Source organism: Bubalus bubalis, chromosome 2, assembly GCF_019923935.1.
Source record: "Bubalus bubalis isolate 160015118507 breed Murrah chromosome 2, NDDB_SH_1, whole genome shotgun sequence".
NCBI lineage: Eukaryota > Metazoa > Chordata > Mammalia > Artiodactyla > Bovidae > Bubalus > Bubalus bubalis.
Window position 1 is genome coordinate 53,773,671 of NC_059158.1, and position 17,525 is coordinate 53,791,195.

The 17,525-nt window shown below is 52.1% G+C and overlaps 1 protein-coding gene across 1 annotated transcript in view; it reads left to right on the plus strand.

Annotated features, from left to right (window-relative positions):
* Positions 1-4,816: 4,816 nt before the first annotated feature.
* ARHGEF4 (Rho guanine nucleotide exchange factor 4) overlaps positions 4,817-17,525 on the plus strand; it is a 346,937-nt gene continuing 334,228 nt past the window's right edge. The window contains exon 1 of the mRNA XM_006060622.3: positions 4,817-4,910. Coding sequence (XP_006060684.2) covers positions 4,872-4,910 — 39 coding nt within the window. The 5' untranslated portion in view covers positions 4,817-4,871. The remainder of the gene's footprint in view (positions 4,911-17,525) is intronic.

A 17,525-nucleotide genomic window follows, 5' to 3' on the forward strand; every position in this document is an offset into this window, starting at 1 on the left:
CTGCCTTTCATGGGTGATAGATGTGAAGAAAGGGATGAGGGGAGTCACAGGGGTCTTAGAGAGACAGAGGGACAGCAAGTTGAGGCAAGAAGCTCTCTGATGGGAGTGGAGTGATGTGGATTAGGATGCCGTGGTGCCCCAGGTAACAGACAAGATGCATCCTGTCTCCGGGATGATGCTTGTTCACTTCAAGCAGAGGTGGTGAGATCAGGTGTGTGAGCTGCCTGGAATGGAGGAGCCCCTTGTTCTGCAGTTGTGGTCCCTGTGCTTGGGGAAAGGCAGGAAGGAATGGGAATGGTGAGGACAGGACAAATCCTTTGCTCAGCCTCCAGGCTCCCATACCCTCCTTTATGCAAAACAGTTCTCCTGGAACCGTGGAAGCGCAGGGACCCTCCCAGGGGCTTCGCTGAGTCCCTCACGGGTGTGTCAGCCTCTGCCCGGCTCTGCACGCTTGGCCAGGTGTTCTCCATCTGCGCTCATTGGGAAGTTCTGACATCAAGGTCCACCCTGGCCTTAAGCACTCAGCAGGGTGCACCTGCTTCCTTCTCCTGATGGCCCTTGAGGGAAGCTGGAGCGGGTTCCCCTGGGCCTTCTCCAAGGGGAAGAGAGGCTTTATTGTCCCCACCACATTGGCCTCCCAAGCACCAACTTTAGGATCTTAATTCAGTCTGGAGGCCCCTGCTCCATGGTCCCATGACCCCAGGAAAATGATTCGCAGAGTTGGGTGTGAGAGGGCCAAGGTGGTGGGGGCAGGAGAGCCTCTCTCCCCAGCACTGCCTTGCAGGCTAGCCAAGAGAGAACACTAAGGCTGCCACATCTGCCTGTGGCTCACCCCTAACAGTTGTGCCTCCCTGGCTATCTGAGCTGGCCCTTTGCAGATGTGTACTCATGTTAAGGACCATTTGGCTTCGATTCAGGCCAAAGAATGGAGTCATTTGTTGTCACCCACTCTCCAGCCTTCTGGAGCTCTCTTAAATCCTGTTTCCAATATACTCATAATTTGCCCCACATTTGGTGGCAACGGTGCAGGCAGGCCAGCTTCCTACCAAGGCTCATTGGAGCTTCCTGAAGGTTCACTCTCTCCCCATCCTCAGTTCCCTAGAGCAGGCACATTATGGGAGACTCAGGCAATTCTGGACTTTACATTTTGGGAGCTGATGGAGGCCAAGGGGCCTAAAGGCAGAGGCAAGGGCAGGCCAGAGGCTAGGTGAAAACTGCAAGTGGGGCTGCAGCACATTCAGGGAGGTCATTCAGGCACCAGGATCAGCCTCTCCAAATGCATAGTTTCTCTTGAATCTTAACCACACCTGATGAGGCTGCCTCTTCTGGCATCCGCCTATTCCCGGGGTCAGCACCCCTCCACCTGCCTGTGAATCTGTGACCTACTCCATATTCCTCCTAACACCCCTGTCCTGCCAGACTAACTGGAGGGAGCAGTTTGTGTCCTTTGTGATCCAGACCCTGGCTGGGGCACAGGTCCATCTCTACGTGCACCTGGGGACAGAGGAATAAATAGAGTGAGGCAGGGCACACCAAGGGATGCACAGGCTGATCCCCAACTGTCTGCCCAAGCCCGTCCTTGTCCCTTACCACAGTGCCTTGGCATCTAGTGCAATGTTTTCTCTTTGACCACTCAGTTCACTCCCCAAATTGCTGAACCTGCAGTGTGTGATAGTCTTGAAATTGGAATCAGAGAATTTAAACATGGTGAGCTTGGCTAATTAGAAACCTGCTGTGCACATCCCTCTGCAAACCTAATTGTCCTACCTTTAAAAAACAAAACAAACAGCACTATTTTCAGAGCTGTTTTAGGTTCACAGCAAAATTGAGAGCAAGGTACAGAGACCTCCCACACACCCCACCCCTACACGGGTTCAGTTCAGTCGCTCAGCCGTCTCTGACTCTTTGCGACCCCAGGGACGGCAGCACACCAGGCTTCCCTATCCATCACCAGCTCTCGGAGTTTACATGTGTAGCCTTCCCCTTTAGCAACATCCACCACTACAGTGGCACAATTATCACGACTGATGTATTTACACTGACACATCATTGTCATCTGAAGTTCAGAGTTCACATTAATTAGGGTTCACTCTTGGTGTTTTACAGTCTATGGGTTTTGACTAATGTATAACGACATATACCAGCCACTAGAGCATCACACAGATTATTTTCACCATCCTAAAAATCCTCTGTGCTCCACCTATTCATCCCTCCTTTGTTCTAAACCCTGGCAACCACTGATCCTTAAACTTTTTGTCTTTTAATAACAAAGGAGCGAGCATATCCTTTAACTCCATAATGCAGTCAAGTACTCCTAAAACTTGTTCTCCAGTGAAAAACTCAGATATGAACGTGAGTCTGAGCAAACTCCAGGAGACAGTGGACAGGGAGGCCTAGCATGCTGCAGCTCATGAGGTCACAAAGAGTTGGACAAGACCGAGCAACTGAACAGCAACAAATGACTATATCTGACTTATTTCCCCTTGGACTGCTGCAGGATTAAATGGCACAAACTATGGCAGGGACCTATTCCAAGACTGAGACATGGTAAAAGTTTGGTAAATGGAACCACCACGGTGGTAATTTGCTAGCCTGGGGTCTGCCCCTCTGATAAGCTATGAAGCTGGCGCAGGCCCCACTTCCTGGGCCTCTGCATGTCCCAGGACAAGCAACAGCAGTGTCACTTGGGAACTTGTTAAAATAAATATTCAGGCCCCACCCCAGATCTGCCATCCAGAGACTCTAAGGGGGGCCTGGCAGCCTATGTTGTAACACATCCACCAGGAGGTTCTGATGCTTAAGTCTGAGAACTTGCCCTCCAAGGACAAAGGTCCAATAACTGTAGACTCTGTGGCCAGGGAGATGTGTATTTTCACTAGACCTCTGGGGGCTTTAGCACCTTAAGGCAACAAAGAAAAGGGAATTAACATTTGCTGAGCACCTCTGAGGGCTTCACTGGTAAGCTCAGATGGTAAAAAATCTGCCTGCAATGCATGAGACCTGCCTGGCTTCAATCCCTGGGTTGGGAAGATCCCCTGGAAAAGAAAACGGCAACCCACTGCAATATTCTTGCCTGGAGAATGCCATGGACAGAGGAGCCTGGAGGGCTATAGTCCGTGGGGTCGCAAAGAGTCAGACATAACTGAGCAACTAACACTTTCTTTCTGAGGTTTAACTTCTCCTTTAAACTCCACAGCAACCCCATAAGGCAGGTCTTCCTCTTCCCTAAGAAAAGGGCTTAGAAGGGGAGACCAAGATTATGCAATTCCTTTGCTCCCACCACCAGGGGCCTCAGGGACATCTTCTCACAAGGTCCATGGATTCCAGGAAAGAAGCAACCAAAACTTTCAGATGATCTCAAGGCTGCCCTCTCTGCTCCCACACCCCACAAATTCTAGCCATTTACCTGTAGACTTTCTGCCCTGCTCTGACTGCTCTGAGGATCTGCGAGAAGCAGAGAGAGATGGGTGTGGGGGAAAGCACAGTCTGACAGGCAACACTGGACAGGTACTGCTGACCAGGAACAGTATTCAAGGGGACAAGAAATTGGGTGACGGGGCAGGCATGGGCAGGGGCATGCAAAGCCAGTCTGAGCAGGTGCTAAGCCTCCATGAGACACATCCCAGAGGTGGTGGGCTTGGAGTGGGACTGCAGTATGACACCCATGAGCCTTTGGCACTTGTCTTTCTTTGGGCTCTTCCAGCATAAACCTCGGAGAAGGCAATGGCACCCCACTCCAATACTCTTGCCTGGAAAATCTCATGGATGGAGGAGCCTGGTGGGCTGCAGTCCATGGGGTCGCTAAGGCAGACACGCCTGAGTGACTTCACTTTCACTTTTCACTTTCATGCATTGGAGAAGGAAATGGCAACCCACTCCAGTGTTCTTGCCTAGAGAATCCCAGGGAAGGAGGAGCCTGGTGGGCTGCTGTCTATGGGGTCGCACAGAGTCCGACACGACTGAAGTGACTTAGCAGCAGCAGCATAAAACTATCTTTAAAAAAATTATTTTTTACAACTGTAAATCCAGGCTGGATGGTGATTCTCAGGTCTTTTGATTTGAAAAGAAATTAAAATAAACACATTTGTGTTTGTGCATAGAAATCTTGTGGCCATCGTGGCTAATGGGAGCATGTCTCCTGGGCAGGCCTCATCTCCTTAAAACCCACAAAGAAAACATTCAGGACTTCCCCTTGCTGCTTAGCAGAAGACAGCTCTCCTCTACCCGCGAGACGATTCTCCATTTGCCTCCAACCTGCCGGAGCATATATCTAGAAAGGAGGGGAGCCAGAGTAGGTCCTGGACCCAGAATTTGGGTCTAGGGACTCCAGTCCACACTTGCCTCTCACTGGGGGCCTGATCGCCTACGTATTGCTGACCGTCTCTGGGATTCAGTTTCTTCAACTGGCAACTGAGAATGCTGGGCAAACGCCCTGAAATTTCTCGAGGTCTTCGACGGAAAAGGCCGCCCTCCCCACGGAAGGGCAGGGACTCCACAGGTGAGTCGCAGGTCGCTGGCGCGCGCCGCGTAGAATGCGAATGCACGCCTCTGTGTGGTGTTTGTGCAGAAGTGCGGAGCGCGTTCTTTCTTATTAAACACTCCCAGGCTCCGGGTCTGCCCAGGAACTCAGCGGGCAGCGGGCGCGGGGGGTGGGTGCTCCCTGGGGCGCCGAGCCTTGTCGGCGGACAGCTCCGGCGTGTGTCTGTGGGTCTCGGCCGCGGCAGTGACCCTGGGGTGCTAGGGCGGCCGGACGCGGGAAGGCGGGGCGTCTGGGCGACCGGGCGGGACGTGGGCTGGACGGGGCGGGGCGCGCGGCGGCGTTAGGGGAGCCTGGCTCCGCCGCTGGCTCTCGGTGCTGCGAGCGGGCCACCATGCTCAGCGTCGTGCACTTCCTCCGGAGCTTATTTAAGGTGAGACGCGGCATCCCCCTGGTCACTGCGGGCGCTGGGCGGCGTATGGCTGCGCGCTGGGAGCAGAGCTGGTGCACGCCGCTGCGCCCCGAGCTTACCGCTGGGCACCGGGTGGTTAGGGGCACCCAGGGCGCTCCCTGCCGCCCCCAACTTTCTAAAGTGCCGGTCGAGAGAGCGTGTCCGCCCCGATGCGGGAAAGGAGAGGTGCCCATCAAAGGTAGGTTGGACGGCAGGCCAGGGTCAGCATTTGTGAGGTACACGCCCAGTGCCCGGCCTCCATGGCACCTGCTCACCCTCAGCACGCAGGGCACAAGTAAGCCTAGGCTCCTCCGAGCAGGACCACCGGTTCCGGGAAGGACGGCTTGTGCCTGATCCAGTCGTGCCCAGGAAGTCGTTGATATTTTTATTACCCAGGCTGAGGGGACCCGAGGTACCCAGGGAGCATACCAGCTGGGTTGGGACATCGTTTTGAGAAGGGGATGTCTAAGCGCGGGTAGGAGAACAGGAACCCGGGGAGTTTTAGATTTCTGCGTGAAGTGCCCCTCTGTCCAGGCTGGAATCTCCAGACCACTCATTAGTCAAGTTTCTCTGGGGCACCCTTACCTTCCATGCCCTGATGGGGACCCTATGGTGAGTAGTTGGCTGCAGATTGCCTAGCTCCACCTCCACAGGTGAGAAACCTGGGACCATGGTGGGAGGCAGGATGGGGTTGGCTCTGCCTGAAACCAACTGCATAAAAAAGAAGAGGCAAAGAATTAGCCCCTCAGTAGGCAGCCAAACACTGGGGCCTGCCAGAGCATGGAACTGGCCGTGGTGGGGAGGAGTTGCTCTACTTGGCTCTGAGACCACTTTCTCCTAGAGTGCAGACTGAAGGGTCCAGGTAGAGTTCTCTGGCTCTGAGAGCCCTGGGGAAAGTGGTGGGAAGCCGGATGATCTAGAGCTGCACCTGCAGGAACCCTGCCCTCAGCCAGTCTGGAAGAACAGGCTGAGAATCAGTTCAGACCACAGGAATAATTAATGCATACAACTCAGGAGGGGAGAGGGATGGAGGCTTTCATCAACTTGTATTAGTGAGTGATGTTCTTTGGTGTTCTTTGAAGAACAGGGGAATGTGGCAGCTGTCAGGGCTGTAGCTCTGAACACACAACCCCCCCCCCCCCCCATCCTCCTTTGCATTCTGATTCTGTTACTGACAAGCTGTATAGACTTGGTGCAATCACTTAACCATGCTGGTCTTTGTTTTCCTGTTTGAAAAGTGTGGACAATAATTCCACACCTTTCTAGGTGGGTATGAGGATCTTATTACAAACCATACATGTGTTTTAGAGCACTGAGCCAAGGACCTTGGTCCTTTTCCACCCATGGCAGTGGCCACAGGCCACCCCGGTGAGGGAAAGTTTGCTGGGCAGAATCAGGAGCACAGGAAAGAGGCAAGGGTGACTGGGGAGGAGGTCACTGGACCTCCCAGGGCCTTGCCTGCCTGCTGAGTGGGAGCCTCCTAGGAAGGGGGTCCTTTGACTAAATATTCTCATGGGACACACTCTCCTCACATTCCTAGCCTGTCCCCAGCGCCCGCTGCCTACCCTAGGGTCCCCAGAGCCTTAACACATCTCAGACCTCTCTGTGCATACCATGGGAATGAGTAGATATGCCTTTCAAAGGATGTCCCTTTCTGCTGCCCTGCAGAGCCACCCTTGGGAGGAGCCTTGAATGCCACGGTAGGTAGTCCACTTCTGGCTGTGCAGGTATATCTTGCAAAGCCACCATATAAAGACCATTCGCACATGCTTTTCCTTTAGACACTGGTCATAAGGAATGCCCTGTTGGGCCACAGGAGTCGGAAGTAGGGGGAACCACCTTCTGACCTCTCCTGAGCCTGGGCCTGTACTGACCACTTGGTGATAAGTAACTGACTTGGTTTCTTGCCTGATCAAGAATGCTGCTCCATCCTAGGGAACTCAGATCACTGGAGTCCCACAGTCAGACTCTGATAATGGAGGCACAGTCTCTACCAAGGTCCAGGAGCAAGAACAATCCAACAACCCCAGTCCCCAGCTGAGACTTCTGTTGGGATTTGTTCTGCTCCAGGAACTGTGGGAACCAACAGGGTGTTGCAGTCTTGTGACAGAGTCTGTCACAGTGCAAGAAGAGCAGAGAACCTGCTCATGGCCTTTGGGATCACCCAGCAGATGAGTTGGAGCAGCACACCTAAGGAAAAATAGGTTGCTTCAAAAATCCAGACCCCTGCCCAGCACTGTGCATCTTTCTTGAGGGTCGGGTGCCAAAGTCCAGCAGCATGTCTTTCACTTTCAAAAGGCTTTCCAAAATGTTCCAGACAACTGAATACCTCTGCTGCCTGCCTGGATGTTTCACTGAAGTAGAAGTTCTCTCTGTTTTCATACTATGCATGTTGCTCAGTCATATCCGACCCTTTGCAACCCTATGGAAAATAGCCCACCAGGTTCCTCTGTTTATGAAATTTTCAAGGCAATGATTGATACTGGAGTGGGTTGCCATTTCCTTCTCCAGAGGATTTTCCCGACCCAGGGACTGAACCCCTGTCTCTTCAGTCTCCTGCATTGGCAGGCAGATTTTTTTCTTTTATCACTGTGCCACCTGGGAAGCCTCTCTGTTATCATTTTTAAATTAATTTTTATTGGAGAATACTTTACAGTGTTGCATTAGTTTCTGTTGTACAGCAAAATGAATCAGCTATATGTATACATATATCCTCTCTTTTTGGGGTTTCCTTTACATTTAGGTCACCACAGAGAACTGAATAAAGTTCCTTGAGTTATACAGTATGTTCTCATTACTTATCTATTTTATACATAGTATCAATACTAAATATATAAATATACATATATATATGTACGTATGTATGTATCAGTTCCAATCTCCCAATTCCTCCCACCCCTCTTTCACTCTTTGTGTCCATATGCTTGTTCTCTATGTCTGTGTCTCTCTTTCTGTTTTGCAAATAAGATTGTCTGTACCATTTTTCTTGATTCCGCATAAGTGCATTAATGTATGATATTTGTCTCTCTCTTTCTGACTTCAGTCTGTATGGCCGTCTCACGGAATCTCTGCCCCACTCTCCAGTCCTCATCAGGGTACCTTGCTAATTGCTGTTCTCCAAGCCCTGTCAGTATGGTGGTACCACAGATCAGCATGAGGTCTTTAGAAGTAGGAAGGTCAAAGTCTCTGCTCACTAAATTATGGCACAGAATCAGCAGAGCCCTGAAGCAGGGCGATGAAGCTATGCTGTGCCTCTCACAGGGAAAGCGACTGATTTGTGCTGATCCCCACATCAGCAGTTGAGACAAGAAACATATATACACACAGGTACACTTTTTGCCAAATCCATGGACAAGGATTGTAATGCATTTGTTCCATTTAGGGAGATTGCTTGTGGGTCAGAACAGGAGAATCCAAACAGTCAAATGTAAAATGGCCCATCGGCGTTTCCAAGGCCCTATGTCTTCTGAGCAAGCCGAGCTGGGATGTTGAACAGGGTCGCAGTAGGGGTTTCCTGTCCTCCACTGCGACTTCTCAGTGGCCAGAGCTGAAGTGTTGCTTTTGATCCCCTGTTTTGGAGGGGTGGGGGTGTTCAGAAGCCTCGGTTAGCCTTTCTTCCCACAGTGTCTTCACATCATGAGTGAAGGAATGGAGGTGGAGTTTCCACCAGGGCCTGAGCGTGTCTTTGCCAACTTAACACTGTGGAGCTGGGAAAATCTCTGGAGGACAGACTCAGGATTCCAATGGGCTACCATGAGGTGGACGCATGGGGAGGCTCCATTTATGACCTGGCATGCCTTCCACTTCTCATAGGCCACGACTTCATGTTAGAACGGAGCCAGTGCTCACTAACTGCTGACATGCCCAGGTGTTTCTCTGTATGGAGCCTTTAGAAGATTCATGGCACTGTTTGTTTAGGATGTTATTGCAGGTAACCGGCCTCCTCCTCATTGAAGGAATTCTGTCTGTTGTCTCAAACCCGGGAGTTAGGCAAGGGACAGTGAAGTTTAATCAGTAAATATTTATTGAACATCTACTATCTTCCAGACACTGTTTTAGGCACAGTAAGAACTTTTTTTTTTTGCATTTTTTTCCAAAATATTGTGAATGTGCTCAGTCGTTCAGTCACGTTTGACTCTTTACAACCCCATGGACTGTGTCCCACCAGGCTCCTCTGACTTTGGGGTTTTCCAGGCAAAAATACTGGAGTGAGTTGCCTTTTCCTACTCCAGGGGATCTTCCCAATGCAGGGATCAAATCCGCATTTCCTGCATCTCCTGCATTGGCAGGTGGATTCTTTACCACCTTACCACCCCGCTGGTGTTGCCCATCCACTTCAGTCCTGGTACCCCCAAAGAGCTGTGACATCAGAACATTCATTTTGGCTTCTGGCACTGTAACACTGCTTCTCATCCTCTGTCATCCAATCTGCCACTGCCCCGTCTGCCACCACCAAAGACCGCGTTTCTCATCAGCATCACCAGCTGATAAAGAATAGCATCCGTGGCAATCTTCCAAGATGCTGACATTCTCCTTGCCAAAGTAGGTCTCTGTGCCTCTGTGTCTTTTGGCTTTATAGGGGACACAGTTAGGGGGTTGTGAGCAGATTGCTCTTGGTAAATCCACCCCAACACTCTGTCCCTTAAGGTATTTTGACTCCTTCAAGGAATTTCTGCCTTGTCCATTTCAATTCATGAGCCAATATCAAACTGAAGTTTTATTCAAGCAGCAGGTCACCTGCTGGAGCACGCCTTGGGCACTGGAGCTAGCTTGTTCCCTCCAGAACAAGTGCCTGCACCCAAGTTAACATTATTCCTGACCCACAGTGCTGTTCTTCCCTCCCTGGCCAGATGCTCTTACAATCCATTCCCATCTGTTTCCCCAGATTTTTGCCAGTGCCTGTTGGCAAAGTGATAATTTTCTGAAACATGAACCTTTTCCTCCATAGTTTGAGTTGGTGACTGGTTCCCATGGCCATGCTGAGATAAGACTCTCTTTTTTGTTCCAGAGGCAGGGAAGGGGGCAGGGGTGGACATGAGGGAAACAGTTCTCACTTCACAGGGCAAAGTGATCACAGGTTCTTGCAGCAGTCAGAGAGAGGATCAGGGGCTGAGTAGGTCTGTGACTCTCCTAATAGATGGCCATTGCTAAGGCCAGGGGTCTCAGGCTTTTCTGGACGATGTTCTGACTTTCATTCAAGGAACAAGGAAGCAGTCATTCAGCTTACCAATCCACACACTGAGAGAATCAGACTGATCTTGGTTCAGGGATATCTCAGGCCTGGGGCTGCAAAAGAGAGGAAATACTTAATGTTCAGTCACAGAGTCCTGGGAGCTCAGGGGTTTGAGTTTGTTGTCTTCCATCTTTAATCTGGCTGGAGCAGTTAGAAATGACACAGTCACCCCACAGTGCTTGAGATCTTCATGCCTTTCCCTGTCACTTTTCCCCCCAAAGCCCCTAGTAGACTTAGACACTGCTGATTGAATTAGGGGTTCGCCATGCATGCAGTGAGGTGCTGGAGTTTCGTAACTTAATGCCCAATATATTTTCACTGCCATTGGCCTAAAATTGATGGATTAACCAATCCTAGCACTTCTCCCCCTGCTCCTTTCTTTAAGAGTCTGTTATATATAATCGCCCTAGTAACAGTTTCTTTATTAGTGAAGGCTCTTGGTTGCAAGACAAAAATGAACTTCAGTTAAGTGGAAAAAAAAAAAAAGGAACTATCCTGTCAAGGTGTGGGTAACTTCCAGGATCCAGCTTGGGCAGGAATCAGGAGAGGTGTGGCACACAGTCAGTCCTGCTCAACAGGCCAACTGCTGAGGACGCCTCTGGCGGGGCTGTGTCCAGACACTCGGCTCTGCTTCTCCTCTCTGAGAGTGTCTCCACCTCCCTCTTGCAGGCAGTTAGGTCTGTTCTCAAGAGCCACTGGAGCTGAGCCCAGGCTGCCCTCTGGAGGGTGGGAACAGAGGGGGTCTGCCCTTTCTGTTTCCAGGACGGGTGGGTCCCAGTTTCTCAACTGTCCTAAGAGCCCCTCTGACCCCAGTCAGGACTGCTGTTCAGATGCTGGGCAGGGAAGCAGTAAATGCCCCCATGAAGTTAAGGAAAAGCCCCACCAGGTCTCAGCCTACCAACCTTGGTGGTGAGGGGTGTGTACCCCAGTTCCTATGGGCATTTGCTAGGGAGTCACCCACATGTTTCAGCTCTTCTGGGTAAAGGTTACACTAGGCACTTGAAGCCACAGACACTCTGCCCCACGAGAGGTCATGAGGAGGCTGTCCCCTGAGTCCTAAAGAGGCCAGTCCCTTGGGATGACAGAGAGAGACGTGGGCATCTCTGGGAATCAGCTGCCTGCCAAGAGACCCTCAGTACCAACCCAGGGCTGCTGCTCTCCCACCACCCAGGACTCTGCCATCCTCGGCCATGGTGCTGCTCAGGGACCTGGTGCTTCTTCTCTGCCCTGGAGCCGTCTCTCCCATACGGCCCTTCACAAGTCTCAGATGTGGCCGGAGGCCAGAGGCCACTTGTGCTTTTGTTCCGGAGCCTCCTTCTGCTCCCTCTGCCAACTCAGGGAACATCCCTGACCTCACCAGCTCCTCTCCATCCAGCTGTTCAAAATATACTTCCCAAACACCTCCAAATTCTGAGTCCTGCTGTCTCACTCTGAGATGAAGGCTCTGAGAAGGCAGGGCTGGGGTTTGGAGCATAGTGTCCTGGGAAATGCTAGCCAAACCTGAGAATGAGTTCATCTGCAGAAGCAAAACCTTGGCCAGGTCAGTGTCTTAAGGGATCCCCTTGTCCAGGGGACCTTAGTTGGCTGACCAGGGTTGTCGATTCTAGAGACATGTATTCCCACAACCTTCACTGCAAGCTTGGGCCAAGCTCAGATCAGCTCTCTGGACTCTGGAGGCTTAGTCTCCACATGTCTGGGTGCCTATCCTCCCCTTCAGGGCCAGCCTGAGACTCCAGCCACTCTCTCTAACATCAGGGAGGTACTTTTGGTACTGTCAGGGCTTCCTGGCCCCAAATGTTATGTTGGCTTCTCCTACCAGATAGAACCGGGCAGTGTCCCAGTGTCCCGAGAAGCGCTCTGTCTTTCAGGAGTCCTTTCATGGTTTCCTCGCCTCTGAAATAGGCAATCTCCTCCTTGCCAGTTGTAATACTGTGAGGTTCATTGGCTCCTCCGAGGCCCTCCTCGGTAACCAATGTGAGCCGTCTTAGGAGTGGGGCTGGCACTGCCTGTGAGGCCTTACTGCCGCTTATCTGTTGATCCACGTGCCACATTCAAGGACTAGGGCCCTGCCAAGGGTGCTGCCACACCACACCAGCTGCCACACCTTATCACCTCCTCCAGGAAGTCTACCCTGATGCTTCCTTCTCTCCCCTTTGGACCCTTCTCTGTGTTGTCTTTGCAGCTCAGCTTCCTTCAGTCATAGGAGCATACTGAATTATAATTGTCTCTCACTTCTCCATGCACATGTTCATTTAAATATAATTTTACTAAGGATCAACTTACTGTATATTTCTATTTTGTACTGTCCTTAGAAGATTCCATGACTACACATTATTTCCTTGTTTTCTCTAAGTTCCCTGCTTTTCTGTTTATTCTCATATATGACATGCCACAGACAATGATACAAAAACAAGCCATTTCATGCCCCATGTACAACAGTTCTTCCAAGTACTTAGTAATTAATGGATATACTAATTCAAACTCACCACACTTGATATTGGGAGGTAGATTCATGAGTGTTCATTTTATTATTATTTCATAGCATATATAAATATATTTCTGCTTTTGTGTATCATATATTGCCTGTGTGCATGCCCAGCTGCTCAGTCATGTCCAACTCTTTGTGACCCCATAGACTGTAGCCTGCCAGGCTCCTCTGTCCGTGCAATTTTCCAGGCAAGAAAACTGGAGTGGGTTGCCATTTCCTACCCCAGAGGATCTTCCCTGACCCAGGGATTGAACCCGTGTCTCTTGAGTCTCCTGCATTGGCAGGAGGATTCTTTATCACTCTGCTGCCTGGGAAGCCTGTATCACATATCGCATAATTTAAAAATCGACCATTTAGTAAGCCAATCAGCACAAACAGGAAATAGGAAAAAAACAGAGAAATCCTCTTCTTGTTCTCAATGCACTGCTGTCTATGAAGGATCCAGCATGGGGTTGGGGAGGAGAATGAGAGAAGGACCCCTTCCTCAGTTATCACCCATGGGCTGCAGCTGGGCCCTGGATCTCCTGCCTGTCTAGACACCTGAGCACTGCAGGTAGGAGGGCGACATCCAGGGCTGGATGGAGCCGTGCTCAGTGGCATCTGATTAAGTAAATGACAAGAAAATTATTTGAAGCACAAGTGACAGGTGAACGGACTGCTTCCTTCATGGCCGATGCAGCCAGGGCCCTGCATGCCTGACATCCGAGGCTGCAGCTTTCAGCAAAGCTGCACATCAGAATCACCAGCCACACAAACTGAGTGGATCAGAATCCAGACTCGGGCCCCAATTCCCGAGCTTGCAGATGACGCCAGGGCATGGCTAAGCTCAGAAGCACTGCTCTACAGACCCTGGCGCTGCCTGCACTCTCCACTAGGACAGGGCCGTTCTCAGGGATTCTCTGGACTGAAGAGAAGCTGAGCCCAGGCCGCAGGTTTCCCTGCGAACTTCACACCGCCCTGATGTCCCTGAGAGGGGCATATGCTCCCCTGTTGACTGGATGTGGCCATGGCTGAATCCCAGCGGTTTTCTGCTGTGGATCACTTCCCCCCCAGGCAGCCCCAATGCTGTGGGTGTTCACCGTGTACCGTGTGTACCAAATGGGCAATGTGTCTCTCCTGGCAGCTTTTTGCCATGAGGTGAAGATTTCCTGAGCCTAAGAAGTGACCTTGGAGCAGGGCCTGGGCTGGGAAGATGTACGGTGTGGTGTTGCCCCTCCTCCCGGGCCCCTGGCATTGGTGGTGGGCCTGGGGGTGGGGGCAGCACAGACCAGCTCTCCCATGGGGCTCAGGCACCTTCATTTGAAACTCCTCCACTTCTAGGGACGTTGTGAAAGTTAAATGATAATAAAAGCATGGAAAAACCCGCAATCACCCAGCATAGATTAAGCTCTCAACAATTCTTACTCACCTCCTGTGCTTCTCCTTGCCCCTCTCTGTTTCTCTCCTCCTCAAAACAAATATTTTTCCTTGTAACCAGTGGAGCTGAATGGAAGTCCATCTCCTAATACACAGCCACATGGGGGGTGCTGCTCAGGCTGATGCTACACCAGCCTGCACCTCCTGACACAAGTACAAGTTGCATTTTCACAGAAGAGCTCGGACCCTATGCCCAGAATAGTTGGTGAAGCCAGTCCTTGGAGAAGCCCAAGTCCTGGAAAGGGGTGTGAATATTGAGCCTTGTGAGAAAAGTGGGAAGCAACTGAATGCAGGTCCATCCCTGCCTCAGAATACACTTAGTGAGAGAGGAGGGAGCTGCTGGGACATGCCCCAACCAGATGGATTTCCAGAGAGTTCTGAGAGTGACCAGAGTGCTGCATGGTTGCATTTATCTAAAATTCCAGACAATACTTATGAGTCTCTAGTGACAGAAAGCAGAGTGTGGGACAGGTGGGGGCCGAAGAGTGGGATGGCAGAGGGACCTCAGCTGCTGGGGACATGAGACATCCGTTGTCTTCTCTGGTGATAGTTTCATGGTGTATACCATGTCAGAAACCCTCAAGTCCTACCTCTGATGTGGGCAGTTTACCTCGATAGAGTCAGGGTCTCTCCCTGGAGAAACAGGACTGAAATCTCTTAGCTAGAATCTCAAAGCACTCCTCCCTGCTTAAAAATGATCCCCCTTCTCTCTTCACTCCCTTCCTGAGGTGCCATGGGCACAGAGACTACAGTGGTTTGGGGGAAGTGATGGCCAGGGAGATGGAGGCCTCATCTGGGATAGCGTTGGGGGATTCCAGTTTTGTCAGTGGAGGTGTCCTTAGATCAAGGGTGCATTGTCTGGGTGTGTCATTTCTGGCTGGCCCTGTAAAAGCTGTAGGGCCTGGGGTGCTTGGTCATCTAGTGCCTCCACCCCGAGAGTCAGGCATTGGGCTCCTGGGAGTGTGGAGTACCTCCCTGCAGCTGTGTGAGGTGATGTTGGTAAGGACTTGCTGCTGGAGTTGGCTTGTAGATGGGTTTGGAGAGGTTTAAGGCAGCAGGGATGCTGTAAGGAAGCAGAAAGAATTCTGCGATTGAGTAATTCAGTAAATCTCACCCAGGAGGAAGTATGACTGGTCTGAGGCTAAACCTGGGATTGATGAAGCAGCAGCCATTGCCCAGAATAGCCAGCTGTTTGCTCTCTGTGACCTGGAGTGTGTGTTCCGTCTGTGCCCAGGTGTGAACACGGGGGGGCTTTGTCACAACCCTGGAGTGCCTTGCCTGATGCTAAAACTTCATGACGTTGTTCATATTCCACAGAAGGACACTGGGCTCCACCGTGACTCCAGGAGCACTCCTGCATGTCGTGGGCACTGTTGTCCTTCTTGCTTACTGGAAGTGAGCTGGGTGGGTATCCAACCCCCGAGAGCTTTATCGCAGATGCTTGCCAAGGCCCTTCCTGGCGCCAGTGACCCAACTCTCCTGAGGGTGCCCAGAAGGCATTTGGGAAAAGCCTTGGTGTGATTCTGTGCTTCTGCTGTGGACCATGGCATGGAGCCTGGCTTGTCTTCTTGACTTGCTGAGCCCAGCAGAACGGGTGCTCTGAGCCCCTCACCCCTACCCAACCAGCTCCAGCCTCCAGAAGCAAGTCCGCCCCTCCCACCCAGGAATCGGGCCTTCCCAGCACGGCTGCTGTCTGCGTGCTGCTCCGTGCTGACCAGGGGCAGCTAGCGAAACTGCCTCTGTCCCAAAGCATCTGCTCCTCACTTGGTGTCTGAATTCCTCAACTGGGAAAAGCCAGAAGGAGATATGAGAGACCTTGTAAGACAGGAGGTTTCCAACATTACGGTAGACTTGGGGGCACCCCATCCTAACTGTGAGCAGGGTGTGGCTCAGTCACCCAAATTCCATTTCCCTATAAAACGACGGTAACAATCTGTCAGATCACGAGTCAGTAAGCTCACATTTGTAAAATGCGTGGCCTGTGTACCTTGAGTCTAAAAGACTCAGGCCCCTCAGAGGACTAGACCCCAAGGTGGGAGCATGTTTGGTATTCGGTGCCCTTCTGAGGCTGCCTCAGTCTCTCCTCTCTCTGTGAGTTCTGGAGTTTATAAAATGTCAGGAGAAGATTCATCAGGGAAAACATTGGCTTAGAAAAGACACAGCCTCCACCCTAAGGGTGATGAGTAAGACACGGAGGATGGCGGGACAGGTGGAGGGCAGCTCGGAAAGGACAGCCCGTGTGGCTCCACCCCTGTGCCCACAGCCTGCTGCCCAGCTCCCCCTCCCCTCCTGATCGTCCCAGGGACCATGCAGCCCTCCCCCTCCCCACAGGCCCTCCCCTGGCCTCAGTCTTAGGAACGGGGCAGGACCTGAGCCTCTGGATAGGGCCACGTGTGGCTGGTCACTTCTGGCTGAAGCTGACTGGCCAAGTAGAGACCACAGTTGTGGGAAAGGCCATGTGGAACAGGGACTCTTCAGTGCAGTGGGGAAGGAGGCTGGACGTGGACATGGAGGGTCAGCTGGGTGGAGCACTGAGGGCTCAGTGTCCGGGCAGGAGAAGGGCTGAATTTGCAGTTTGATGGAGTTTGCGTGAGACAGGAGCTCTCTCCAGGACAAATGCGCTGCCCTTACCCCCACCCTGTCTCAGGACCACCCTCTGAAGCAGCTGTTGGAAAGGCAGGCTTAGATCCAATCTGAAGGGCCCCAGGCTCTGGCCCACTGTTCTGATTTGATCCCAGAAGTGCACTTCGTTCATTCCAGCCACAGCATTTGCCGAGTCCTTTTTCACCCCAGGCCCTCTGCTGGGGAGACTAAGCCATGAGTGAGACAGAGTCCGGCCGTTCAAGCACCCCCAGTAGGTGGTTCTAAATTCTCCTGAGCACCAGGTCAGTAACTGAAACCTGGGTATGAGGCGATGGGTGGGTTAGAGTCAGACAGTGCCCTTGGGGGACGTGCTGCAGTGAGGCTGCAGGAGGGCCCGGAGGGGTCGGGGTGCTTGGGGGATTGGGCACCGGGAGGGAGTGCACTGAGCCCTGAAGGGGAGGTGCAGTGCCCACAGGGCCTGGCCAGGGACGCTGCCCGGAGGACAGTGGGCCTTGCCTCGAAGAGGCTGAGCAGGCCCTGGACACCTCTGGTCCTTCACCCCGGCCAATGCCAGGTCGGAAAGTTTTTGCCAAGGCACAAGGGTGAGAAGGGAAAGGCAGGTCTGCCCAGTGAGCGGGTACTGCCTGCCTGTGTGCGCCACAGGCCAGGCGCCAGCCCGCCCCCAAGGCGGGGGAGAAGAGGGCTGCTGCGAGGCCTCGCCTGCTGCCTGCACCTCTGCCTCCTAGTCCATAGCTCTCGTGTTTGTTTCTTTCTGAAACAGGTCCAGTGCAGACCCGGTGGAGGGGCCCCTGAAGAGGGTGCTGGGATCTGGGGAAGCTCTGGCTTGTCGCAGGGGCCTTGGGGAAGACGCCCTGTA